The 27,731-nt window shown below is 46.1% G+C and overlaps 1 protein-coding gene across 1 annotated transcript in view; it reads left to right on the top strand.

Moving 5' to 3' along the window:
- PRKCH (protein kinase C eta) overlaps positions 1-27,731 on the top strand; it is a 113,649-nt gene that overhangs the window by 42,700 nt on the left and 43,218 nt on the right. The window contains exons 3-10 of the mRNA XM_054634500.2: positions 3,413-3,563; positions 4,370-4,404; positions 5,354-5,442; positions 7,040-7,169; positions 8,036-8,163; positions 10,303-10,446; positions 11,210-11,383; positions 26,345-26,499. Coding sequence (XP_054490475.1) covers positions 3,413-3,563; positions 4,370-4,404; positions 5,354-5,442; positions 7,040-7,169; positions 8,036-8,163; positions 10,303-10,446; positions 11,210-11,383; positions 26,345-26,499 — 1,006 coding nt within the window. The remainder of the gene's footprint in view (positions 1-3,412; positions 3,564-4,369; positions 4,405-5,353; positions 5,443-7,039; positions 7,170-8,035; positions 8,164-10,302; positions 10,447-11,209; positions 11,384-26,344; positions 26,500-27,731) is intronic.

The following is a 27,731-nucleotide window of genomic DNA, read 5'->3' as shown; positions in this document are numbered from 1 at the left end:
CCCCATGCTGGTTCTTGATGGGAACCATAAAAAAAACCAGAAGCTGTAGGAGCTAAATTGGGAATATATTCTTTTAGCTCTGCTAAATGGGGGCTTAAAGGGCATTAGCTGTTGGGCTTTTAATGGAGCAGCTGGCACGGAGCAGGCCTGTAACTGGATTGCTTCTTTAGGTGATTTACTCAGGTCCTCACCACCCACTCAAGCCCTGTGCTTCCCTTTCCATGCCTCAGAAGTTCTCCTCTGCATGCTGAACACCCCTACAGGACACTTTGCCAGTTGAGGTGTTTGGCCCTGATTCAGGAAAAACATTTATGTGTTTGCCTAAACCTAGATCAAAGTGATGATCTCTTGAATTTGAAGTTGGGTGCATTCTCTAATACCATAAGGATTTTTTTTTTTTTATTCTCACATGAAGCTGTAGGAGGCTCAGGCTCAGCAAAGCAACTGTGTCTTCATCTTCCTTTTAGAGGACCTTTTGGTTGACCTCCTGAGGTTCTTCTTGGGCTTGTTTCCTATGGCAGATAGCAAGGCAGTTGAACTTGTGCAATGATGGTTGAACGTTTGAAAGGAATATTAAACCTCCACAAATCAGACCTCGCTTCTGGAGATCAAAATGACATCTTGTGTGTGGGAAAGAGGCAAATTATCTCCCAGCTGCAGAGCTCCTCCAGCTTGCTGTCATGTGTTTCTGGTTGCCCACTGACAGAGGATGCTGAACTACATGGACCAATGTTCTGATCCAGGCTGGTAATTCCTGTGGTCCCCTGAGTCCTGTTGACCTCAGTGGGAATTAAACACACGTTTAAGCACTTCCCTACAAAGGCAGGCTCTTCTGGGCCACTCTGTGCCCAGCTGCTTGGAGCTCTGCACTGAAGAAAGCAGGTTTCTGTTAAATGCTTGGATCAGCCTTACCACATCCTTTTTCTTGGTGTGTTGAAATGGGAAAATCCTAACATGGAGCATGCACTTCCATTTAAAAAATAAATGCAAGCTGTCCTAAGGTCAAACCATGCTCTGTGTCACAGTGATGCCATTGGGTAGGAGGTTTCCATCAGTGCCTGTGGAAGGGACATGTGCACAAATGGCTGGGAGAACTCAGCAGAAAACCCTTGGGCTTTATGGCTGGCTTTGCTTCTAATCCTGTAGCAAGAGTACCAAGAGGAATAATACATCCTGTGGCTCACAGCCCCTTGAAGTGGCTGGGCTCAGTACTGACAGGATGATTTCCCTTATCTTGACTCCTACAAAGAGCACCAGGAATTATGCCTGTGATGTGGGATTCCTGCATTTCAGGCCTTGATCAGGTTGACAGCTTTTCCTCTATTTCCAGCACCCCCCTCCCCCCAGTGGTTAATCAGCAAAGCCAGTTGAAAGCAGGGAATTGCTCTGCCCCCTTTTTGTGGGAAGATAAGTGGGAGGGTGACAGCTGTGTTTGGGTCCTGCTGCTAATCCACTGCTCTGGGAGTTCACAGACCTGTCCCTTCCTGTGGAGTTATATCCATGCAGAGGGTTTGGCAGGAGCTGGCTTTGGTCTTGTGTCCAGTCCGTGCTCAAAACAAGAGTCCTGAACACAGAACATTGTTGCACAGTCACTTCTGGCAGACTGGTTTGTTGTCCCCCCCCCAAAAAAATGCACTTGTTTTCAGAGCCTTTACTTTGCAAATTAACTAACTTGAAAACTAAAAATTTCATTTCTTTCTTCTGAGGCAAGTGTGCCCCAGATGAGGCTTTGATCTGGGAATCTCAGCTGAGTCTGCCCAGGTCTGTGTGAGGATCCCAGAGACCAGCTGGCTGGGATATGCAGTCTGGACAGCTGCTCCCAAAATGGGAATGTCTTTCTTGATCTAGAGCTCTGTTCATGCCCTTGGAGAGACACTTGTTTTGTGTAAATTGAGCTTTGCTAGGAAATTGTTATGTGGCTGAACTAAACTCAGTAAAAAGATTAGATTATATTGATAGATAATTAAATTGTGATATTAAATTGTGCCAGAGGAGTTTGGACTGGACATAAGGAAGCATTTTTTTAATGAGAGGTGATTCAGACATGGAAAAAGGCTTCATAGACAGGTGGTGAGTGCCCACAGCCTGTCATGTTTAAGAGATGTTTCAGCAATGCTCTTAAAGTACATAAATTTTTGGTCTATTCTGACGTGGTCAGACAGTTGGACTGGATGATTATTGTAAGTCCCTTTTAACTGAAATAGTCTACTCTGTTCTAAAATTAAATTTTATTTTGGTACAATTCAGATTTGAATGCCAGCAGTTCCTAGATGCCTGCTTTCTAGAACTATCAAATATTACCTAACGTTTGGAAAATGAACCCTTTAGAGGAAGCTGTGTGGCACATATCAAAGAACTAGCCATCATTGAGAAAGTAGCCTATGGTTTTTTTTTACCAACACAGGAAGTATTGGAAGCATGTAAAAATGCTGCAAATAGTGATAAAGAAATGTAGCATGAGAATACCAAAGGTGGATGAACACTGATCTCAAAGAAAGGCACTGCTTTTACTCAGCAGGTGTGGTGGTGGTCAGCTGGTTATGTGTAGTCATGTTTTCAGGAGTTATTGCCCAAAAAGCTGTGAGTTATAACAACTCTTTAGCATTGAGCTTCTGGTCTATTTACATCTTGTGAGTTAATAGCTTACTGGCGTGTCTCAACATGGGAGAGGAGTGAGGGGAAGATAGGAAAAGGCAGATATTTCTAGATAAAAAAATACAATTTTGAGCTAAAGAGAACATTGCAGTGAAGTTCTGTACCTGCTCCAGATGCCATCCTTGTTCAAGACCTCAGTCCCCTGACTTCTAAATCAGGGATGTAATTGTGGCTTTTGAAAGCATTTTATTATAGAATCATAAAATGATTTGTGTTGGAAGGGATCTTAAATATCAACTAATTCCAACCCCCTGCCATGGGCAGGGACACCTTCCACTAGACCATGTTTCTCCAGGCCCCATCCAGCCTGGCCTGGAACATTTTCAGGGATGGGGCAGCCACAGCTCCTGTGGGCAACCTCTGCCAGGGCCTCACCTCCCTCACAGTCATTAATTTCTTCAAAACATCCAATCTAAACCTCCTATCTTTCAGTGTGAAGCCATTCCCCCTTGTCCTGTCACTCCATGGCCTTGTCAAAAGTCCCTCTCCAGCTCTCCTGTAGCCCCCTTCAGGCACTGGAAGGAGCTCTAAGGTCTCTCCAGAGCTGTCTCTTCTCCAGGCTGACCAGTCCCAGCTCTTCCAGCCTCTCTTCACAGCAGAGCGGCTCCAGCCCTGGCATCATCTCCATGGCCACCTCTGGGTCCACATCCTTAGGCTGAGGGCCCATACTGAATGCTGTAGCAACACCAGAAGCAAGAACTGTGTGTGATGACCTCAATGTTTTGTTGTCCTTTTTTCTCCTCCTCCCCCTGCACAGGGACCCTGCAGAGGGACCGGATCTTCAAGAACCTGACTCGGAAGCGGCAGCGGGCGATGCGCAGGCGGGTGCACCAGGTCAACGGGCACAAGTTCATGGCCACCTACCTGAGACAGCCCACCTACTGCTCTCACTGCAGGGAGTTCATCTGGTAAGAGCAGCCCAAACACCCTGGCACAGGGCTCCCCAGTGCTTTGTGTTGTGGGGACAAGGCACCCCCCCCAGTCCTGAATGTCACTTAGGACTTTACCCAGGGCCTCTGATGTGATGCCTTTGGCTATGAGGTTTGGGAGGGTACATTTATGCTGCAGAGAGGCCAGAGGTGATGTGTATCTTGGATGCTGAAAGCAAACTGGCTTGGTGTGGGGATGTGGCAGTGTCCCTCCCTTGTAACCACAGATTATTCCCCTTATTTCAAGGGAAAAAAAATATGAAGCAACGTGAAGAAAGACCCAACTCACTGGAGTGGAGTGTTGAGATTACACTGAGGAAAAAAAAAAACAGTTGCTTGAAAGTTTAGAGAAAATTCCTGAGAACAGAAAAGCCATCAGAGAGGTGTGAAGTGATGCACGTGGAGGAGTAGGCAGAGCAAGGAGAAAAACCTAGATATGCCTCAAAAGAACATGGAGTGGGAGAAATAATAACAGGGTGTGGGCTGCTGGGATCAGTGTAATATGTATGGTGTGTGTTGTAATGAAGTGAGGTATCTGAGAAATGAGAGTGAGGGGGAATATGGGGAATACAGGCATGTTGACAGCCTGCCCTGTGAGCCGTGCCTGTGCAGTGCTTCCCTGTGCTCTCACACCCCTGGGCTGGATTGCACCCCTACTGCTGGGCAGCTCTGCCATGGGATCTGATAATTTGGGATCCTCCTGCATTTTGGCTCTGCCCTCTGTAAACAATCTGCAAGATGACCATCCTTCCCATTGAACTGTGTCCATGTTTTCTCTTGGCCAGGGGCGTGTTTGGGAAGCAGGGATACCAGTGCCAAGGTAAGGTGCTCTGCTCCTGCGTGGTGTGTGTGTGGGATGTGCTGCTTTGGGAGTGCTTTCCCATGCTGCTGGGACATCCTGCAGCTGTGAGCTGCTCTGGAGTCCCCACTCCTCTTCCTCCCCAGGCAGCCAGACTGTACTTTTGAGCCTCTGTCAGGTTTGCCACTGACATTCCTGCAAACCCCTGCGTGCCTGGTTGCTGTTTCACCCTTTGCAGGTCCACTCAGTTGCTACATGCAACACCCAGCTGGGCTTGAGGCACCCAGGGTCCCTTCAGGACAGTGCTCAGCTGGTATTGGGACACAAAGTACCCTGCTGGAATGGCCACCCTCCTTTCTCTCCCTATGAACTTCAACAAAGTAAAATTTGGGAGTTTGCACTTCGTGGGCTGGCACAGCACTTCTGCCTGAATGCAGAGTTTGGTTGACTGGGTGTGGAGATGTATGTGGTGCTTGTTTGCATTTAATTATTGTTCTGCCTTTCCCTTTATTTTGCCTTTCCCTTTTTCCCAGAACTGCCTGCTTCATGGCCATTCAGATTAGCCTAACATAGCCTGTTCCTGGGCAGTATAGTAGGGCACTGGTGTCCTGTGAAAGGAATCTGCATGTAAACAAATGGATAGTGCTGTGTGAAACACTCTTCACTGGATAATTATTTCAACAGCATTTTTGAGTATTTTAGAAGCTACGTAGTTGTTTTTGTGTCCATCACCCATATTTGATATAAGCAACTGTTTTCTAGACTGATCTAGAATGATCCAGTGCAGAATTTTTTGTTGCAGTAGGTTGAAGATACATCTCCAGATCTGTTGTAAATTCCAAGCCACCAATTATTTTTCACATCTGTACTGTGTGCTGATGATGCAGCTGAGCCTTAAGAAGCCCAGCTGGTGGATTGATGTTTTCTGAGTCTTCCAAGGGCTCTTTTCAGTGTGCCTCTTTTATTTCAGTGTGCACCTGTGTTGTACACAAGCGCTGCCATCACCTCATTGTCACAGCTTGCACGTGCCAAAACAATGCCAGCAAGAACGATCTCAAGGTAAAGTCATGTTGGTTATTTTGGGTCATCAGACTTTGTCTGGGTTGCTGGGGTTGTCCTATAAGAGAATTTACTTTATGTTATCTTTATTCATGGGTTTAAAAGTGGGAAAGGGTGAGAGGGACCTGCTTAAAAGCCATGCAATGTCATCCTGTTGTTCTGTCGATGCCATTAACTGTTTGGACTAGCACATGGTTTAAGAAATCAGGATATCTTCACTGGAAGACATCAATAAGTAGCAAATACAGTGTTTTCCTTGGTGATTTTCTTGCATGATTAACTGTGGTGCAATCAAAATCTGGAGTCCAGTTCTTAATGTGGATTTCTCTGGCCAACCATTGGTCTTTGTTTTCCCTCTTTTTTCTTTTCTGATTGCCTGAAGGGCTCATTTAGTTGTTGCTCCACACTCTTGCTGTATGAAATACATTGTAATAAAGAACCCTTGCATAACTTGTGTTTCTGAAGGTTTTCCTTCCTGCTGGTTTTGGCCGTGTTTGATGGGAGTAACATCCCCACCTAACACTGCCCTGTGCATTGCATGTCTCATTTCTGGAGCTGGAGATGGTTCAATAACTGAGGAAAAATCAAATCAAATCTGTTTATTCACGAGGCAGCTCTGTGTTTTGTGCCATGCAATTGCCTTTGTTATTTCTTGCCTCCAAACTGCTGAGCTGAACTCCTTAAAATGACCCCTTGACAAGCCAGATGGAAATGAGTTAAGAAGCCTAAGGGTAGAGTGCAAGTTAAATAGTGAATGTCCTCACCCCTCTCTTGGGATTATGAAGGTTTTATGACACATTTAAACTACTTTAAAAGAAGCCAGAAGTGAGGAGGCACCACTCACCTTGAACTTCTTGTTCCAGTCACACCCCTGACTTTTCTTTAATAGAGTTGTGGGTTCCGCCTCAGCTTTCCAGGATCTGCATGTTGAGAAACAAAGTCAAAAGTGATGAATATGCTAAATGGGGACTGCTTTCTTCAGCCATTGAAACATTTTTTTAAAGGTGCCCTTGAGATCTGAATGATTTACAGTTGGAAAAGAACAGGGTTAAAAAGGGGATGAGTGCAAGTGATAAATCGAAATGTGTGCCTGAAAGTCTGTTAGTTACAAAGAGGGCAAAAAGAGGAATGGGAATTTTAGGAGGAGCTGTGAAAGCAGTTCTGTATTAAATTTATTAAAATCAACGGTTTGACCTAAAGTTACATGTTTTTGCACATAGTATGCAAGTCAATAATTTTGAAACTGTGATTAAGAAACGCTGTAACTCACACTGCAGTGGGATTGGTTTGTTTTGAGGTATTCCAATTCTAACTTGTCATTAAGAATTTAGAATTGGCTAGGGAGCCCTTCTTTTAAAATCTGCTTTTCCAGGTAGTCTGGCCTGGCCAGCAAGGAAAGCAGGGCTGGCTCACAGCAGGTGAGGCTGTTAATTCAGTATTCACTTGCTGTAAACCTCAGTGAGGTGATGGATTGGGACATTTTTCTGACTTGAAATTATTTTCTTAGATTTGCACTCAAATGCCTGTATGCAAATGAACACCAGCTTATAAATATATGTTTGAATTTTAAACCTGTTCTTTCCTTTTGGTGCTGCAGGTGACTGAACAGAGGTTTGGGATCAACATTCCTCATAAATTTGGCATCCACAACTACAAAGTCCCAACATTCTGTGACCACTGTGGCTCCTTGCTCTGGGGGATCCTGCGACAGGGTCTGCAGTGTAAAAGTGAGCAGCTTCTCTCTGTTGCCTCTTCACAAAATACATTTATTTTTAGACTCTTGATGCACTGTGTGGGCTTGATTTGTGCAACCTTCAGGAGAAAGCTGAGTGATGAATATTTATCTTTGTAAGAGTTTGAAAAAAAGGCTGATCTCCTTTTTCATCTCTGCCTGACAGAAGGACTCTCCTTTGCACTTTGTTTCACTTGCATTATTAAAAGTATTTTGCTTCCTGCATTCGTATTTCCCCTTTACCTGAAGGTTTTTCCTGAGCTAATGAGATAAGGCAGTGAAAAGGCATCTGAGGGGAAAAAAAGGTCATTGCTTTAGGCTGACTACTCTGCCTATTAATTGATGACTAAGCGTGTTCTGGTGTTAAGTTTTTGTTTCAGTGATCCAGACTGTAAAATCCTTGCCTTCATCTCCCACAAGAGGGTGTGTGTGTGCCCATGAGTTAGAGCAGTAATGATTTTTTTCCCCACTGAACACTGCCTTTAAAATTAGATGCAGGAAAATGCAAGGGACGTTTGTTGCGAATTCTGTGGCATTATAAATATTAATTGTACTTACAGACATAGCTGCAATGGTAGTTTTGCACCTCAAAAATATGTGCTTATGAAAAGCTTTAGGCAATAATGGCATCCTGCTTGGAGAGTTTGGGGTCTGTTCCTGGTTTTCAGGAGTTTATTCTCTTACAAGAATCGTAATTTTGCTTCTTACATCAGTGGCAAAAATCCCTCTAGTTTAAAGATGAAGGGTAGGCCCAGATGGGTGTATTTCCTGAAGCAGAATTGGTAAATTGTTTCTCAGCAGTAAATCCCTCCAAGTTATTTTAATTGTTCCTTTGCTTTTACTTTCCATTGCCCCTGTCAGTCTGTAAAATGAACGTCCACATCCGATGCCAAGCAAACGTTGCTCCAAACTGTGGGGTGAACTCAGCAGAGCTTGCCAAAACCTTGGCCTGCATGGGTCTGCAGCCAGGAAGCATTTCTCCAAATTCAGTGAGTATTTCTTTTTTTTTCCTTCTCTATTTAGAACATTTACAACTGAGTCTTTCTATGGGTGTAGGAGGGGGCAGAGGTTTCCCATAGGACAGGTAATGTTGGGTGGGGGACTGCAGGAGCAGGTCTGTGGCTTGTGGCAAGGGCCTCACCTGGAAAACGGATATCTGACATCCAGGTTTTAATCTATAGGTGTTGCTTTGCAATGTGCTTTGCACTGTTTCACAGTGCTGTGACTCCTCAACACACTTTCATCTGCTTATCACAAATGAGAGCAGAATAAGACCCCCTGACTAATTAGTGATCAATGTGATTTGTGACTAATTAGTGAACAATACGATTCATGCCATGCTTTTTTTTTTTTACTGCAAGTACAAATGCTATCTGCATGCATGGGTTGTGATAGAGCAAAAGAGCTCAAGAAGAAGCTTAGTTCTTTTCCCAGCTTTGTTACTTCTTCTGTGTGATTTTGGGGAAACCATTTCACTCTTCACTACATCCCTGGCCAAAAATCTGTAGTCCCTGTTAACATAACAAAAAAAAAATATTAAAACCCAAACCATAATTTCCAGATGTGGTAAATCTTTGGATACAATTGGCCAGCTATGCTGATCAACCACATCAGGCTGTATCAGCCCAGCAGGCTCATTAGGCTGTGCTGCCCCTTTTGATTTCAGTTGGTTTGTAGCAAATTCTTATCCTTGCTCTTCCCCTTGTAGCAGTTATCCTGGGAGTTACAGGGAAATCCCATATTCCCTTCTCCATTCTGCAAAAATCAGCACTTGTTAACGCTTGTTTGCATCATCTGCGCATCAAAAGGAGATGAAAACAACAACAACAAAAAAATCTATGCTTGGTGTTTAATGACCTCTTGTTATTCATGCCATAAAGGATCTAGGAAAATGCTCAGACTGTGCTGTAAGGACAACCCTGAATGGCTTTAAGCTGAATGAGGGTGGGTTTAAGTAATAAATTAGGAAGAAATTCTTTACTATGAGCCTGGTCAGGCCCTGCCACTGGTTGCTCAGAGAAGTTGTGGATGCCCAATCCCTGGAAGTGTTTAAGATCAGGCTGGATGGGGTTTTGAGAAACCTGGTCTGGTGTAAGGTGTCCCTGCCCACGGCAGGGATTTGGAACTAAATGATCTTGAAGATCCCTTCCAACACAAACCTCTCTGTGTTTCTGTGGCTGCTCTTGCTTCTTTGCTCATGGTGACGAGTCTCCTGTGCAGAAGGAACTTTGCTGTTCACCAAAGCAGTCACAAGATGGAGCTCACGAAGTCCCTGTGACTTTGTCCAGACCAATAAACTGCATTGAAGTGCTCGTTTGTATGCACCTGCATAGCTGGAGAGCTGTGAGCAGAGGGCACTGGAGGTTGGCTTGATCTTTCTGACTTCAAAATTAGGAGCTCTAGAAATGTGAGCTGATACTGGTACAACTCCTGAATATGCAGCACCTCACTGCTGGCATGGGAATGAACAGCTTTCCATCAGATTTGGAGTGGTGGAGCAAACCAGCAGCCCAAATGTGGAAAAGAGACGTGTTTTGAAGTTGGGGTCCCACTGAGCTGGGCTTTGAGTGAGAGTCTTAAAATCAAGTAGAAACATAAGAAATTCAAATGAGATCTGCTAGGGTTCTAAATCTCCACAGCCCTTTGCCTATTGCAGAAATGATGCAGTCCTCCTTACTTTGCTGGTAGATAGAAGACTTGGATTTCTCCACTCATTCTCTTCAATTTTTTGTGGGGAGTAAGGATGGAGAGAGTCAACCTTGCCTCTTCACTCTTGGGGATGGTCCTGTGCAGGGCCTGGAGTTGGGCTTGATGATCCTTGTGGGTCCCTCCCAAACTCAGCATATTCTGTGATTATGTGGGATGTGCTGGGCAGTGGGTGTACAGCCCAAAATGCCATATCAGGAGCTGGTCTTGAGATGTCAGCACAGTCCTGAGCAGTGCTGAGTTTGGCTGGTCACATGTGGCAGCTGTGTGATTCTACCAACACAACTTTCTGTCTCTGCAGCCATAAAGTGCCCCTGGAAAGGCCCCAGATACCCTGGTTGGTGGATTGACTACCTGTGAGCACCTTTGAATGAGAAGTACAATTCCTCTGCAGGCTGATCCTTCTTTGCTTTCATCCACAGAAACTGGTTTCCAGATCTACATTGAAACATCAGGGAAAAGGCAGCCTGAAGGATGGCAACACCATTACTGAAACCTCAGCAAGCAAACTCGGGATCAAAGACTTAACCTTCCTTCGTGTGTTGGGAAAGGGGAGCTTTGGAAAGGTGAGAGTTATTCCTGGCTATTTTGTGAGAAACCACATTCCTTATTTAAGAAGCCCCAAGGCAGCTGAAGTGATTTCATAACATGCTACACAGGCTGTCCAGTGGTATTCCAGAGCAAGTACTAAGTGGTACTTGCTTTGTGCAACAAAGTTGGTTACAGAGAGCAGGGAGAAAAGAGAAGAGAAAGAAAGCTGACAACAAAGTGAAGAACTGGCTATCACAAAAAAGAAGTTAGCACCTGAAGGAACAGCTGCATGCCAGGGCCTATACCAGGAGCTGCAAGTGTGTGTTAACAACCATTTGGGCAGCATTTCTTGGAGCATGTACAGACTTTTCCTTTAAAGGCAACCAGGCAGTGGTTTCAAATGTGGTGAGATGGTGGTTTTGTTTCTCTGCTTTGCCAGGAAGATGATGTGAAAGAGTGTGTGAAAGAGTGTGTTTGAGTTTTATAACTGAGGAGGGAGGTGGAAAGAAAGGCCCTGCTCAGGCAGTTTGTGCTGGCACAGTGGGTGACCTTCAACCAGGCAGCCCTGTGCCAGACAGGAGCAGCATGTGGGCATGTCTGTCCAGAGCAGCCTGCTGCAGGCAGTGCTGTGTGTCATTGATTGAACACTGATGCCCATGCTGACAGGCTGACTCACTTTGGTCCACGAGCCTGGTCGTGAGATGAGTGACTTTGCCAGCCTGGGAAGGTGTGAGAGGCTCTGTGCTGCTCAGACACAGAGGGCTCAGCCCTTGCCATTCACCTTGCTTTTGGTTTTAGGTGATGCTTGCCAAGATAAAAGAGAGTGGGGAGCTGTATGCAGTGAAGGTGCTGAAGAAGGATGTCATTCTCCAGGATGACGACGTTGAGTGCACCATGACCGAGAAGCGCATCCTCTCCTTATCCAGGAACCACCCCTTCCTCACCAAGCTCTACTGCTGCTTCCAGACTCCTGTAAGTGCAGCCCAGGCAGTGGCCAGCCTTCCACCTGGCACTGGTTGCCATGAGGAACCTTGCTTTGTCCCCTGGCCTGTTATCAGTGTCCACCTCAGACCCAGGAGAAACCTCTCTGCTCAAGGATGTGTGGCAATGTTCCTCACTTGGGGTCACCAAATGTAGAATTTGCAGGCAACCCCGACATGGGAAGAGATGAGAATCTTGACTCCACATTTCAGAAGGCTGATTTATTATTTTATTATATATATATATATTATATTAAAAGAAAATTATATACTAAAAACTGTACTAAAGAAATAGAAGGGATTCCATCAGAAAGCTGGAATGGAATGGAATGGAATGATAAGAAAATCTTGTGACTGACCAGAGAGTTTGAGACAGCTGGACTGTGACTGGCCATTAATTAAAAACAAACACATCAAGACCAATCAAAGATGCACCTGTTGCATTCCACAGCAGCACATAATTATTGTTTACATTTCGTTTCTGAGGCCTCTCAGCTTCTCAGGAGAAATATCCTAGCAAAAGGATTTTTCATAAAATATATCTGTGAGAGGGATGAACAGAGCAATGTGCTGTATTGCACCTCTGACATCTGCTGGGCATTTGGCAAACAAAATCCTGGCCTTTTCTGAGCTCCCTAATAAACTGGTAGGGCACAAAGCCTTTCTTTGTGTCTTCCCTAGAAACATCTCTGTGCCATTGAACGTTTCCAAATGCAAATGTCTGCACACCTGCAGTGTCCTCTGGTTGCTCTGGGATCTCAGGCTCTGCTCTGTTGCTGCTTGAATTTTTAACAAGGCTGTATTTGCATTGAGTTTTCTGCAAACTTTAAGATTTGCACTTGGAACTGGAGGTAGCCTCCAGTCTCTGCCAGCCTTTGTAGACTGCTCAGAACTGAACAAAAGATCCTTTAGGGGTTACTGGAAAGGGTCTGCCTGACAGGGGTGGACACTGAGTCAGATCCATGTATGGCTGGTATTTCTTTTTGTGTTGGGCAGACAGATGGCAGCATTGCCGTCCCTTGTGCCCTGTGTACCTAGGTGGAGGACAGGACCTGGCCTGAGTGCCTGGCTGGGAGCCTCATCTGGTGTGTGCTGGTGCTGGGAGCCTCTTGCTGGTGTGGGTGATGGAGGGAGGAGTGGCTGAGATGGAGGCAGTGGCCACAGCCATGTATGGCAAGGTGAATTTGGGAATCCCTCAGCTAAGCTGTTATTAGGACCAAAGCATTTCATGCAGTGTAGCTCTTCCAAACTGCCTAGGCTCCTTTCCAGTTGTATTTTGTTCTTTGCTAAAGGGCAGTGGAGTTTGTTTTCCTCTTACAAGAAGTAGGAGAAACTTGCCCTTTTAATTGCAGCTTTGCTCCTCCTACATAAACCCAAAATACCTTAAAAAAAAACAAAAAAAGAGCAGACAAATGTATTCAGCCACCCACCCATTTCTCTTTTCACTGGGGTGATGCAACAGTCAGCTATGGAGGTGAAGAGCTGTGCTCATTTAGGGTGGAGCCTTTGGGTAGACTCATCTAATAGAAATGAGTGGTTTGTGCTGGGTTTTTATTTAATGCACAGCTCACATGGTTCACAGAGCAGCTGTGCTGTATAGCAGAAATGAAACTTAAAGCTCACTGTTGTCACTAGTAACCAAAGAAGCTTTTATTTTGTGGTATTTCAACTTGTAATGGCTTTCCTGAAATATCAGGAATGTCCAGTATTGATGTGTTCTGTTTGAGGTCAAATGTGGACTTTGCCACTCATTGCTATGGCCTTTGCTATGGCTTTGCTTACTAAACTTGCAGTGTGGATGTGAGAACAGCAAGTGTGCTCCTGGGCTGTGCAGAGTGCTTCTTATGAACTCAGGGAGGATTCAAGGTCACTGTGTGAGCAACTGTTTGTCATGTTCAAAAAAACTGAACACAGTCTGCTGTGGGTGCAGGCAAGCTCTTCTGGGCTGCTGAAGTAACTGCAGAGTCTTTTGCAAAGAGGAAGAAAAGGGGAGAACTCAGCCTGTTTAGACTAGCAAACTGAAAGCAAAAAGAGGATCTGATTGATGTCTGCAGATGTCAAGCACTGAGGAGGGAAACAAAGCTGTCAAGATGCTGGTTAAGATTAAATGAGTCTAGACTGGCCATGGGTACAGTTAGACTGGAAATTAAAAGGGGGTTGCTAAACAGTAGAGCAGCATGGAACAGGAGTTTCTGGACCAGCTTGTCATCAGAGGAGCAGAGGCAAGAACCCCTCAGCCCCTGGTGCCCTGAACACAGAGCTGGTCACCCCTTGAAATGGTGCCAAAGGAGTGGTGCTTGTGTAGCAGGACCCTGCTATTTCCAGTCTTTCCTGGGTTCCTCTTTCACTTGAATCCCGCTTCCCCTCTGCTGATAAACAACACAGAAAAGGGAAGCATTTTTAACCAAAAAAATGGAGATTTCAAATCAAAGTGTTTCATGACATCTTTTTCCCCTGGTCTGCACTCAGTGACACCAACTTCAGTCCAGAATAACCAGGTTTAAATTGCTTACAATAACACAATTAAACCCCTTTGCTATAGCAGAGAAATTATTGCAACAGCAGGGTATTCACTGGTCACATCCTTCCAGGAAGGCTTAACCAGGCTGATACAAACTTGGGGTTTCTGTTTATTGTTTTTATGGCATGGGGATATCCCCTCCATTAACAAGACCTTGGCAGAAAAAGATATCTATCCATATAAACCATTATAGATATAAAAAGAGTAAGCACTTATTCGAAATGTCATCCTGCAGCCATATTTAAAAATTTATGGATTTGGGAGCATGGTAGCACAAATACCCAGTTTGCAATTACATGAAAACCACATCACATATCACAGTTACAGCCCAGACACTTAAAATGTGGTATTAATGGTTCATGTTATAAAAAAAACCCCACAACTCCAGTCTGCCATGGAGATCCTGGATACACAATGACCTACAGGGCCTGCCTTTTGGAATTTTTCAAAGCCTCTTGAAAGCCATTTTGAAGCCTCTTACCATTTGTCAAGGCCAAGTCAATGCCTGATCCCATAAGATCAGGACAAGCTGGGACTGACTGGCAGAGGAGTAGCCCAGCTGGGAGGCAGACAGGGCTAGTGGTAGGTGCCAGGTTCAGTCTGAGCCAGCAGTGCAGCCCCATGGAATGTGAGCTAAATTATGGACCAGGCTGCTTCAGGAACTTGGAAGAGTCATCATCCATTCTGCCTGGCACTGTTGAGGCTGCACCTGACACAGGGGTGTCCAGTTACAGCTTCCCCCATCCCAGTTCAGGAGGAAATAATGGAAACTCCAAAGGAAGGCTCTTGGAAGCACCTGAGATGCTGTTGCAGTTTGAGGACAGAGCACTCACAGGATCTGAGAATTTGGCTGGATCCAGAGCCACTTGAATTCTTTCTTTTACAATATCCCACTCAAAGCAGCAAATTCTTCCCCTGGCTTAAGCAGCCTGGGGGTGACTTTATCAGCCTGGGACATGTCTGTGCTGCACAGTGTGATGCTATGTGGTGCCAGGAATGCAGCATTATTCCAGGGGTGCCCCATTTCTGGAAGTGTCCAAGGCCAGGCTGGATGAAGCTCTGAGCAACCTGATCTAGTGAAAGGTGTCCCTGTACAGGAGAGGAGGGTTGTAATCAGATAATCTTTAACATCCCTTCCAACCCAAACCATTCTGTGATTCCCTGATTAGCTGAGCAGGCACAAGTACCCAAAGCAGGTAATGACCTGAGCTCATCTGTACTGCTGCTACCTCTGCTTGCCTATTTTAGAGCTGGCTGAGCTTTTTCTGAGCTTACATTAGCCCCTGATGGTTTTCAGAAAGGTTTTCTGTTCTCTTGTGCTGCCTCTGTGCTCAGTGTGAGCCTGCCTTAGTCTCAGCTGCAGCTTCAGTGATGCCCTCCAGCAAGGGCAGCTTTATTTGCCCAGGGTGGACTCCAGGCAGCCTCCCTGCTCCATCAGGGCTGAATCCTGCAGCCACTAGGTGGTAGGAGCTGCAAGGGCTGTCCCTGCCTGCTGTGGGTCACAGTTTTCAGAGTGTAAAGATGAAATATCAGCAGCTCAGCAGGCTGGCAGAGGCTGGATGTAGCCATCTGTGTGCCCAGCACTGGGCTGGGCAGTTTTGGACTTGCACCTCTGGATTCCTTTCCTATGAAAGGCAAGGAAGGAGTCCAGATGCTCCATTGCAGGGGGAAAGTTTAAATCTTGCTTCAGCTGCATCTGTGGGAGGTCTTTCCTGCTCACCACCTCTCTGTTTTTTTAATTTTTTTTTTAATTGAAGGACTTGCCCTGGCAGCTTTCCACCTTGCCTAAGCCATTTACCTCTGCTTTTTCTAGGGCCTTAGAATAATTCTTTAGTGCCAGAGAGGATTATGCTTGTGCTCTAGTAATCTGTGAGTTGCTGACAGGTGCTGGGACCTGTGGATAATCGTGGATCCTTCATTGGGGGTGACAAGCATCAAAAAGTGTTTGTTTCCTTTTACCTGACCCTGGTGTCATCCAACACCTCAACAATACTGTCCTAGGAGGGGTGAAAGAGGCTATAGGTATAAATAGCTAAGTCAGTAATATAATCCTGGGGAATGTGAATCCTGGAATGTTTTAATTAAAATCAGTTTGCAGTAAGCAGGTCCTGTCTTAGGGGTTTAGGAGCCATCCTTCCTGCACAGGTGGTTTGCTTTTAAATCCTTTTGTCTCCACTCATATGCATGAGAATGAACAGGGCTGGGGGAGATCAGCTTCCCATGCCAATAGTGTTGAATAGCTTCTGGTTTTGGGTTTATTGCCCTTATCCCTTTTCTCATGACCAAAGGGTCCTTCCAGGGGACTGTCCCCCAGGCAATGCTGTTCCCAGCACTGTCCCTGTCAGCCAGCCTGATCATTATATGGATTTGCTTTCCCTCTGGCTCTGCTGACAGTTGCTGAGGCTCAGAGCCTGCCCCTGTTGTTCCAAAAATAGTGAGACAGGAGCACTTGGCAGCAGGCTGTGATTTTCTATAACGAGTGTCCTTCAAGATAATGATGAGCAGGGGTGCTCTTCGAGCCAGGCAGGACTGGCCTGGGACTCCAGGACAGCACAATCATGGAACTGCTCCCGTTTTACGAGGGCAGCTGCTGTTTGGCACTCAGCTTTTTGTCCCCATTTCTGGCTGAGAGCTCATGGCATGCTCTCAGCATGGAAGGGGAAGGCTTCTCCACATCTCCACTGGTTCTTGGGGTGCTCAGGCAGTTCTGCCAGGGTCTGTGTGGTCATCTTGTCCAGGGTTTAGAGATATGAGCCTGTATTTCACCTCCTAGAAGTGCTAGAGCCTGACCTGGAGCCTTCAACAGGAGCATCATTTTCAAGTGAGGGCCCTCAAGCCAAAGTGCTGGGACTGAGAGGTGGCAGCTCACCCATCCCTTGTCTCCAGGTGCCACAAGGGAGGTCTAAGTGCCCTTGTATGTCAGGGGAGTCCTCAGTCCTGGTGCCCCCAGGGGATCTTCAGCATCAGCCTGGTTGTCCACCAGCCACTCCAGCATCACCAGATGGGCAGAGCAGAGGGCAGAGCCCGGTGTGGTGAGGTCAGGGAGGCTGGAGAGGCAGTGACAGCCCTCCTGGGGCTCTGGGAGATGAACAAGTGCCCTGACACAGACTTTGGAGTGTGCTGGTAGGCGTTCAGGAAGCAGTGAGGCCTCTTTGATGTTCTCTTTGAAAGGCACAGGGAGGGAGCCCTTTGGGAGCAGAGAGGATGGCTTTGATGCACTCTCAGGCTCTGAACCCCCAGCATTCCCTCTGTGGCATGTTGTGGAGGCACAACTCCATGTGTGCATTCACATGACAGCCAAATGCATGTCTTGGGTGCTTTTCTGCAGGCATTTTTCTCTTACTTTTGAGAAAAGACTTTTTCTCTTATTCTTGAGAGTTGGCACCTGTGTTAGCACCAAGCCACTCTGCTGGGAGACTCTGCAAGTCAGGCTGGCAGGAGCTGCAGTTGTTCTTTACCTGGGGTGGCAGGTTGGTTTTTGAGGATTCTTGGACAGGGAGGTACAGAGGAATTTCCTCTCTCCCCCTTCACTCTCCAGTGCAGATCCTGCAGCTGTGTGCCCTCGTGTTGGCTTTGTGACCACAGCAGGGACAGCCAGTTTCTGCTTTCCTCTGGCTCCTGTCTAGCACAGAATAAAGGCAGGCTGGTTGAAAGTGCATCTTCCTGTGGTTTGACAGTGTCCACATCACCAAAACCCCCTGATGTGTGTGCTGGCAGGCTGGTTCCAGCTGTCAATAAACCTGACATGCAAGGCCTGTGCAGCCCACTCGGAAAATCTCCGCTTTTTCTGACACCTGCAGTGCCGCCTTGCAGTGGTCACTTCGTTGCAGGAACATTTGAGGCCAGGGGTTTTTTTGTAGGCAGGAGGTGAAACAAGATCAGACTGACATTTGTGACTCTAAGCTGTGAACTTTGCTGGATGTCCACGCTCGGGCTGCACCCTGAGGCAGTGAGAGCTGAGGTGAAAACATGAGCTGCAGGGTTGGAAGGGTCAGCTGCCATCGTCCTGTCGTAGTCCCCAGTGTAACTTTCTGACCCCAGATGGTTGAGGGACTTTGGATATTTGCATTTTCATGAAGCTGATATAAATGCCTGTCTCCATCTGCACTGGCTTAGGGAAGAGACTGTAGCTTGGACAAATCATCAAGCTCACTCCAAGGGTAGGCAAGTGTGTTGCCTATGGTTAGCCACAGTATGTGAAACTAATGTTTTTTGTCATTAAAATCAAGGAAGTTGTGGCTTGAAAAGAGATCAAAATGGAAGCAAGCAGCTCTCAAGCAGCCCTGAGCAAGCAAGTGCCAGTCAGTATTGAGGAGGAAGGGGAAGAAAAAAACAAAGGCAATCTAAGCTCAGAGAAGAGGTAACTAACTGAGGTGTGAGCTGGTGGTGCTTTAGGTCTCAGTCTCTTTGAATCCATATTGCTTTCCAGGTGTTATTTAAGGTGAGAAGGTGATTCACAAATCCTCACAGCAAGCTGTTTCCAAGTGGCTTTTGGGTGTTTTGGCACTCTTAATTTTTGTGAAGACCTTTGGCTGAGCTTGTAGAGGTCTCTAGCCTTCCCTAGCCCTGCCTGAGCCAGCAGATATTGCAGAGCTCAGTATTTTGTAAAATGGGAAGAGCTGTTGGAGGTTGGTCCCTCTGAACTGAAAAGACCAATTTCAGTATCTTTTTTGAGCTGAGGGCTGTAAAAAAAGAGTGGTATTTACAGGGCTACTCTCTCCTGAGACACCAAGATGCCAGCAGCCAGCTGAGGGGTGCAGATGACCTTTAAATCTTTGATTAACATAGTGTCATACACTCTAGTTCCTTATTTCTCAATTCATTCCCCTCTAAGTTCACTCAGTCCTTTGAATTTTTGTAATTTTTCAGGTGGGAAGAAGTATTTCTTTCTTTATCATTTTAAAAGGTCTGGGCGGGAAGATTTTGTGTTGCTTCTTTCAATTTGTTTTGTATCCTTTTAATATTTCATTTTAATGATGCTCAAAGTGTCTTTTTGTTTTTTAATTGATATTAAAAAAACAGACTTTTTTTACATAATTGATTGGCTTATCTGAATTTTGGGTTTTATTTCTAATTTAGGTCTGGTTGTGTTTAAAATGGCACAAGTACAGGTGAACAGGATAATAATCCTTTTGCACATAGGGTGTGTAAAAGTTTCTAGTGAAAAGATGAGCTAATAATGTAACACTACTGTGAATTAGGCTGTCTTGCAGGGAGGGGATGAGGAGGAAGGATGTGTGTATGCTTCACTTCAATACCCCAGAAGATGCATTGTTCCAGACAAATGACTGAATTTGCCTGTTACAAAAACTCTCCAGCATATGAGCTTGACATTTCAGCCAAGTGGTTGAGAAAATAGGGGCAGGAATTTGGAGGATGCAGTTAGATTTGGGCTTGTTTGTTTTGGTTTCTTTTTTCCCTGGGGCAAGTGGGAACCCACAACCCCCCTCGGCTCATCCTGGTTTGTGGTTGTCATCCTTGAGCTCCTCTGGAATGAGCTGGGTGTTGATGTGCACTGTGCACCCGAGTGCCAGGGCCACCTTCACCCCCAGGGACCCTGCAGAGTTTATTTATGTAGGTGACAAGAGCCAATTTATGATTCTCTGGGCTCTGTGTGTGTGCCTTGCTGCAGTGGCCTCACAGGGAGCCTCGTGGTGCCCACTGTCAGCAGTGTCAGAGGGCAGAGTGTGATGGGTGATAACCAGTGATAACTGCCTCATTTAGCTTGGTGACTCTTAAGTAAAGGACCTAAAAACGAGCCTGGTGTGGGGAAGTGACCTGAGATTCTCAGAAATGTGCTCACCAGCTGCCCAGCCTGGAGACACCACATGCACCTTATGCCCATTCTGAGCTGGCTTAATTTCCACTCACCTCCTTCTAGCTTAAAAAAAACCACCCAAAACCAGCAGAAGAGAGAAACCTTCCCTTTCTTAGCCTTTCAGCTGCATGGCACAGTGAGCCCTCACTGGGTAACCCCAGGGCTGTGTGTGCCATCTGTGGCCTGGTTCCCTGAGGCAGAAGTGGTTCCTGGGGCTGGCAGCAATTCTGCAGCCACTGGAGCGGGGAGGAAGAGCAGCTCAAGAGAGCAGCTGCCTGTAAAACCTGCTGCCTCTGTGTCTGGGGGTCCTGGGCCACATGGGGTTCCTTGTGAGGCAGCATGGGGCAGAGGTGTTCCTTGATGTTGCTGTGATTTGAACCCAAAGGACCAAATCTTCACCTGGCATCAGTCACTGCCTTGCTCCGCTGCAGTTGAGCGCGAGCGGCTTCGTCTGGGAATTTGGGGCTGAGCTCATGAGGTCTGTTCTTGTGCTCACACTGGTGTTTGTGCAAGGGTTGTTGTGGTGGGGCTGTTCACAGGACACCTGTGATGCTCCTTGGGTTTGAAACCATGTATAACTCCCCTGCTCTCCCTAACCCTTGGAGCTGGGAGCAGCAGAGCTCCTGGGGTGCAGGGCTGCCTTGGTCCATGGCTGGCTATAGAGGGGAGGCATTTCCAGCAGGAATTCATAGAATCTGTGTGTTCTGTGAAGGGCTGGCTATGGAATCACAGACTCATGGAATAGGCTGAGTTGGAAGGGACCCATCAGCAGGACTGAGTCCAGCTCCTGGCCCTGCACAGCCCCATCCCCAGGAGTCCCACCCTGTGCCTGAGGGCATTGTCCAAACCCTCCTTGAGCTCTGCCAGCCTTGGTGCTGTGACCACTGCCCTGGGGAGCCTGTTCAGTGCCCAAACACCCTCGGGGTGAAGAACCTTTTCCTGATATCAAACTAAACCTCCCCTGACACAACTTCAAGCCATTCCCTTGGGTTCTGTCACTGGGCACCACAGAGATCAGTGCCTGCCCCTCTGCCTCCCCCATGAGGATGCTGAAGAACCTCAGTGAAGGAGGGGAAGCACTTCCAACAGTGGATACTGTGGAAGGACGTGCATGGAGGCATTTCCAGCAGGAATTCATCAGTTCTGTGGAGGCCTGGGTATGGAGGATGGGCATTTCCTCAGAGCAGCATCTAAGAGTGGGGCATGACTGTGTTAGTCCTACAAAAATTCAGCTACAAGCCTGGGTCTTATTTCTCCTCCAGATCCTGTGCTTTGCAATGCCTTGACCCAGATAGAGATGGCCCCTTGCACTGCTGGGGATTGGACATGTGGCTTTCTGGAGCCCAGGGCTGAGAAATGATGGTTTATTTGCTTGCTCTCAGCAAGACCCAGGGCAGATTTGCTTTGTGTGGGGGTTGTGGACCACGAAGGGAGAACATTGGGAAGACTGAGAGAGCCTGCCAGCTCTTGTAATTATCTTGTAATGATTTGCTTGCAAGCTTCCTAAGCCCTGCCACTCTTTTTGGAAACAATAAATTTTCTCTGGGAAGCAGTGACACAGCTGTCTCTGTTTGGGGATGATTTGGAAAACCTCCCTTCTGCTCTGCAAAGCATAAACTACCAAAACAGGGGAAAATTACTGTTTTCTTGGGGAAGCCCTTTGGCTTCAGTGAACTCAGATTGAGCCCACAGCTGATTTTCTAAGGAGTTGTGTGCATGAATTATTTCCAAAAAGATAAAATGCAAACTAAGCAGAATTCCTGAGCCGGGCTGATTGGTTTTTTGTGGGGAGGAAAATTGGAGCCTTGTGATTGGTGATAAGGTCCCAGGAGGTCTTGTGTGGGTTATAAATGGACATCAACTATGACTTTTAAGTAGAAGAGGGTAGAAGCTGGCCATCACACTGTCCTTTTTGGGCACAGGGAGAAAAATTATGCTCTTTAAATAAAATCTGGATTTTCTTTTTCTTCCCTTGTGATGACAAAGAGGAAAGGTATGAGGATCCAAAGCAACTTGTAGAGCTGGTGAGGACAAAGGGCTGAAGTGATGCTTGAGATGGATTTTAGTGTTTGCAAGGGGAGTAACCAGTGTGTGGTTTGTCCTTCTTGGTGGCTCTTGCAGTCAGGGACTTTCTTCAAGCCCCACAAAACCCCCTAAGACAATGAACAAATATAATGTATTGTGTATGTAGCTGCTGTCAGCCACTGCTGTGCTTCTGATGGCCCCTGCCCTGCTAATGGATGAACAAATAGGGGTGGAAAACTGAAATGAAAAAGAAATAAATTTTTAGAAAATAAATTTTTAGAAAAGCCAAGAAAAATAAAAAAAGACAGCTCTCTGGTGTGAAAATTGACAGGATTAATCTCTACAAGTAGGTTGAAATAAACCTGCCTGATCCCATGGATTTTATTTCCTCCAAGTGTTTTTTTAATTTACAGTAACAATTGCTCTGAGAGTTTATTCATCCTGATCCCAGGCCAGGAGTGGTGCAATGTGATTTCCTCCTGTGGCTGCCACTTGCTGTGAAGCCTTTGGTGTCACTGTTTCCTGTTGACTCAAATGCTCCTTTCTTACCACGTCAAACAGAGATACCACATCAGGCAGACTTCTGGGCAAAGCACAATAGAAAAATAGACATTGTGGAGTCCAGCATTGAGCCCTGTCAAAAAACAATCCGGCTTTCAACTCCTCCTAATTCCCACTGATAGTACCCAAGAAAGGAGGAGACACATAACTGACTCTTAGGTCAGATTTGCAAGTGTCTGAACTATCTGCTGTTTTAAGATCTACTTTTCCTGGCCCCTTCTTAAGTTATTTACTCAGTCTTACTCTTCTGGCTGAAAATTGTCTTCTTTTTTTCTTCTTTCCTCTTTTTTTTCTGTTTGTCTCCCTCCTTCCCTCCCTCTTCTCCTTTCTTCCCCCTGCCCTTCCCTTCCTCTCTCTTCTCTCCTCTTTCCTCCCTTCCCTCCAGCTCCCTCCTTCTTTCCCCCTCTTTTCCTTTCCTTCTCCTCCTCTTTTTTTTTTAAAAGGATACCACTGTTTATTTTATTTCTTAATGATTCCTGGGAGAGTGGTTGGTCTTTGCAGTTTTGCAAGCTGATGGTCTTCCTTAAGAGTAAAAATGGAAGGCTTTTCCTGGCTTCTAGATGATTTTCCCCAAAGGATGGTCATTAGTGCTGATTTTCCAAATGCTTGTTGCCAGGCATGTAGCTGACCAGTGCACAAATGCTGCATTATAAACCAGTTGTAATACCAATACAATAAATCAGTTGTAATACCTATCCTGCTCTTTCCTTCAGCAGCCCTGTGGGATTTCTAAGTGTTAGGAAACTGGACAGACAATAAGCTGGACCTCCTTAAAATAAATTGGAAAAAAAATTAAAAAGCTGCAGTAACCCAGAGTTCTTTATCTATGCTTGACCAGTGAAATGAGTCCATGGGTGGGTGTGACTGTATAACACGTGCAGTTATACTTGCTCAGGTTTGCAGTTAGTCTGAAGCAAAAGCAGTTTTTAGCAAAAAAGCTGCTAATTCAATGGCAGCAGTGATGTGAATTTTAAAATCAGCTGTTCTGGTGCTTACCTGAACATTTAAGAAAGAAGTAGTGTCTTCTGTAAGCATCATAGTAAAGACAAGTACAGCCAGAAGTCTGAGGTGGGCCATGGAGTTTTGCCTGCTCTGGTGAAGCTGGACATACATGGTTTAAGATAGAAAGTGTTAATTTTGTTTCCCTGAAGGTCACCTTTAAGGAAAGAGTAGAAAATCCATGTGTGTTCCCCTAAGTGCATGCATGTTTATACAGGCATATGTATCACTTACATAAATACACACACCATCCCTCACCAGGCTGCTGGTAAATTAAATTGCTTCCTGTTGGGGATCTGGCAAGAGGGATTTCTTTTTAAGTATGGGCTTGAGGAGATGCTTGGACAAGCTGGGCTAGATAAGCATGTGTCATGTGGAGAGATCAGCAAGGAAGGAGGTGGGAAAGAATAACAAGATGTAAAAGCTGGCCTGACTGGAGAGGCAGAGGTGATACCTGTGCTGCAGCCAGAGGAACAGGCAGGCACAGCACAGCCAGGCTGGGTTTAACCTTCTGCAGTGAAGATTGGAGGGCTGATGTGGGCTGAAGAGCCAAGGCTGGTGGTGGGCTTGCACAGTTCATGCTGCTCTGGCTCAGGCTGCTGCCTAGACAAGCCAGCTCAGGTGTCTTTCAGTGCCCTCTCATAAAGACAGAGTGAAACAATGAGGTGATATTGTCTATATGGACTGGAGATAGAGTTCAGCACATGGCCTTGGTGCTGCAGGAGTGTAGTGGGAGTGCTGGGAGCAATGGTGAGGCTGCACCTCAAATTCTGCATTCACTTTGGGACCCTCACTGCAAGAAGGACATTGAGGTGCTGGAGTGTGTCCAGGGAAAGACAGAGGAGCTGGGCATGGTCTGGAGCACAAGTCTGATGGGGAGGAGCTGGAGGGGCTGAGGCTGGAGAAAAGGAAGCTCAGGAGGGACCTTCTGGCTCTGCACAACTCCTGACAGGAGTGTGGAGCCAGGTGGGGCTCAGGCTCTGCTCCCAGGGAACAAGGGACAGGACAAGGGGAAATGGTCTGAAGTTGCACCAGGGGAAGTTTACATTGGATATTAGGAAATACCCAATATTAGGAACAGTCTGCCCGGGGCAGTGGTGGAGTCACCATCATTGAAAGTATTTAAAAGATGTGTAGATGTGTGGCACTTGGGGACATGGTTTAGTGGTGGGCTTGGCATAGTTGGGTTAGTGGTTGACGGTCTCTAAAGGTCTTTTCCAACCCAGATGATTCTATGATTTCATGATCTTTACCTTCTGAAGGAGCCCAGGAGGAGCTGTTGGGCAGAGCCCAGGTTGGCTGTGTGAAGAAGGCTGTCCTCATGTGTTACAAGCCATTTGCTTTCCTGCTCATGTCCATTGAGAAATTAGAGAATTTCTGGTTGTTTTTCTTCTGCCATGTGCATCTCAAGATGTTAATACCAGTAGTCATTTCAAGCTGGCTGGCTGCCAGAAAGTGGAGCACGACAATGCTTATCCTCTTAAACTTAGAGAGGGTTTAAAAGTAGCTTGTAGATAATTAGCATCAGACCTGGGAAGAGGCTTGTGGGAAAGAAGGGCAAATATTACCATTAAAAGCCTGGCTGATCTCAGTTGAATTCTATGCATGTTTTCCAATCTGCTTGTTCCTGATATTCAGAGAAAAACTCTAACAACAAATACTGAAAGTCCTGAAACAATTGCTGAGAGGAATTTTTGAACTGGACGGCAACAATTCCAGGGTTTATTTTTGTGCCAAATCTCTCTGTGTCCTTCCTCTCACAATCAAGTGAAATCATGTGAAACCCCTACTCACTGTGGAGCACACAGCTTAAGTAAGTTCTCGCTGTCTGTAGGCTTTTGCAAAAGCCAGAACAAAGTCAAAAGAGAAACCTCAGAGACCAACAGCTGTGGTTAATGAACTGAACTTCATCAAACAGGTTGCTTTTCTGCTCAGCAGAAACTTTTATTTATGGTTCGTGCTTATCAGTTCCTCTATTCCCCAGAGGTGTCTGCAGGTTAGTCAGAGGAAAGCTGGAACCTAAGGGCCCAAAAAGCTGCTGCCATGCAAGTGTATGGCAGGAAATCCCATCCTGGAAAACAGCCCACATTCTCCAGAAATAATGCTGGGATATCCTCGAGACAGTTTTGTGCTGTTGTGGTAAAGCTGCAGTCTGGTTATGCACATTGTGTTATGGAGCAGCTTCCCCCAAGATCTGAGGTGTTTACTAGGGAGTGAGTGATTCTTTTGCAGATTTCTCTTGTGCCACACAGCTCAGAGAGTACTGATGAAGGGCTGTCATTCCCTGCTGGTTGAGGCTAAGGATAATTCAGAGAAACCCAATGGGAGCTGATTACTGATGAGCACACACTTACTAACATGCCCAATCCACATGTGAACAGGAATTCATTCATTTATTTGATCACTGGGGTCAAAAGTGTTGGGAGGAGTGCAGGGCAAGGAGATACTAAAGGTCTTCCTGGCATTGATTTGATTTCTCCTAAAAAAATCAGCCTTTTCCCCCACTCACTGTCTCACACTTACTGTGGGATTCACATTCTCTGAACCTGAGAGAAGCAGTGAGAGAAGCAAAGAAAAGAATGATCAAAACAATTCTTATCTCATTCGCTGCTCCTGTGTTGTGCCAAAGTAGAATGCAATTTTATTTTTTTTTTACCCAAAGTGATGGTGTTTTGTTTCCTCGGCCTATCAGGGCCAAGTGTGTGTGTGTGTCAGGACTGTTGGCTGACAATCATGAGATTCTGTGCAGTTAAATTAAGTCAGGTGCTTTGTGCAAATTCAGTTTAGATGTAATGTAATATAGTGTAATATAATATAGAATAATATAGTATAATAAAGTAATTAATTAGCCTTCTGATATCAGTGGAGTCCTCCTCGACATTCTCTCCCCCTCATCAGGGTTGCCCTGCTTTTCTGATAGCTTACTTAATATTTTTCTTTGGGAGAAAACAGTTTTGCTGAGACTTCTCCAGGCCTGAGCAGGGCTGTGATTAATGCTGTTCCTGTTGGTTGTGTCTGCCTGCATGTAGGATCGCCTGTTCTTTGTGATGGAGTTTGTCAATGGTGGGGATTTGATGTTCCACATCCAGAAGTCGCGGCGCTTTGACGAGGATCGGGCCCGGTTCTATGCTGCAGAAATTATTTCAGCCCTCATGTTTCTCCATAGCAGAGGCATCATTTACAGGTGAGCTCTGCATTCATGGCCTCCCCTGTGTCTGAACCCCACGTGTCAGATGAGAGCTGCAGTTTTCTGCTTGAATAAAGAAGTGTCACTTGCTGCCCACCAGGAACGAGTTGTCAGCTGGGGTCACAGTACCTGCACATTCCCCCTGCACGGTGGCCAAGGTGCAGCACTTTCCAGGGGGGAGTGAAATTCCTGGGCAGGCATTAAATAAAACCTTCCCAGATTTTCTGCAGGGTGAATGTAAGGATCTGCTGCTTTGGCCACAGTGTGCCATGTTATTTCAAGGCTAATATGTGCTGGTCACACCAAAGCCTGTGCTTCCCTGCAGTAGCTACTGTCTTTAAAATCTATTTCACATACCTATTATTCACTGCCACTCATCTCAGCCACTAAAAGTGTTTTCATTCCTGCCATGGTCCTACAGCAGGAGTTTTTCCTTCCTGCCCATGTCTGGCATCTTTGTGTTTGCAGCAGGATTGGAGCATTGTTGCCTCCGTGCATCAGCCTCCACTCAAGGTCTCAAGGTTCTTCTCAGGAAGCTGTTTCCCATACATAGCTCTCCTTTGTTATTTGTCATTTTTCTGTACTCAGGGGGGCAGTTTGGTTATATTTTTTCCTTTCTGTGCTGCTGAAGTGCTCCCCTGTCAGCTCAAGCATAAAGGCATAGGGCAGCCAGCATGGATCAGAGCCAGGCTGCCGTGCAGAGCCCTCTCTGGGCCAGCATCACCATTTGACCAACATCCTCCCTCCTGCCCCAGAGGCAGAGCAAGACCTCTTCTGGGGTGGAGCAGGACAGCTGGAGCAGAGAGTTGTCAGCACTGAGACAGTCTGGTTGTACAGAAAGGTTTCTCTCTGCCATACTTCACACAACACCTCTGGTATCCTTGTGCCCAGAGCACTGGGGAGGAGGAACAGGCTGTTAGGCTGTTGTTTTCTTTGGAATGCTGCTACCTGGAATCCAGCAGCAAAGCACGTATTTTTGAGCATGTCCTGATGTAGCCCTGCTCAGTCCCATTTGTGGCATGCCAGCACTGCAAAGAATAATGTCAAGTCTCTCTTTTTTGCTGCTTGGTTCCAGTTGTACTGCTGGGATCCAGAGCTGGGTGCAGGATGGGACCAGTTCCAATCCCAGTCCAGCTCTGTTAATGCCATTTCTGTGGGTTGGGCCAAATGTCATCTGATTTGGGACATAGTTTAACCCAGTCAGTAGGACATCCTCCCATGACAGATAA

Source organism: Agelaius phoeniceus, chromosome 6, assembly GCF_051311805.1.
Source record: "Agelaius phoeniceus isolate bAgePho1 chromosome 6, bAgePho1.hap1, whole genome shotgun sequence".
NCBI lineage: Eukaryota > Metazoa > Chordata > Aves > Passeriformes > Icteridae > Agelaius > Agelaius phoeniceus.
The sequence above is the reverse complement of the archived record's forward strand: the minus strand, read 5'-3'. Positions and strand labels throughout refer to the sequence as shown.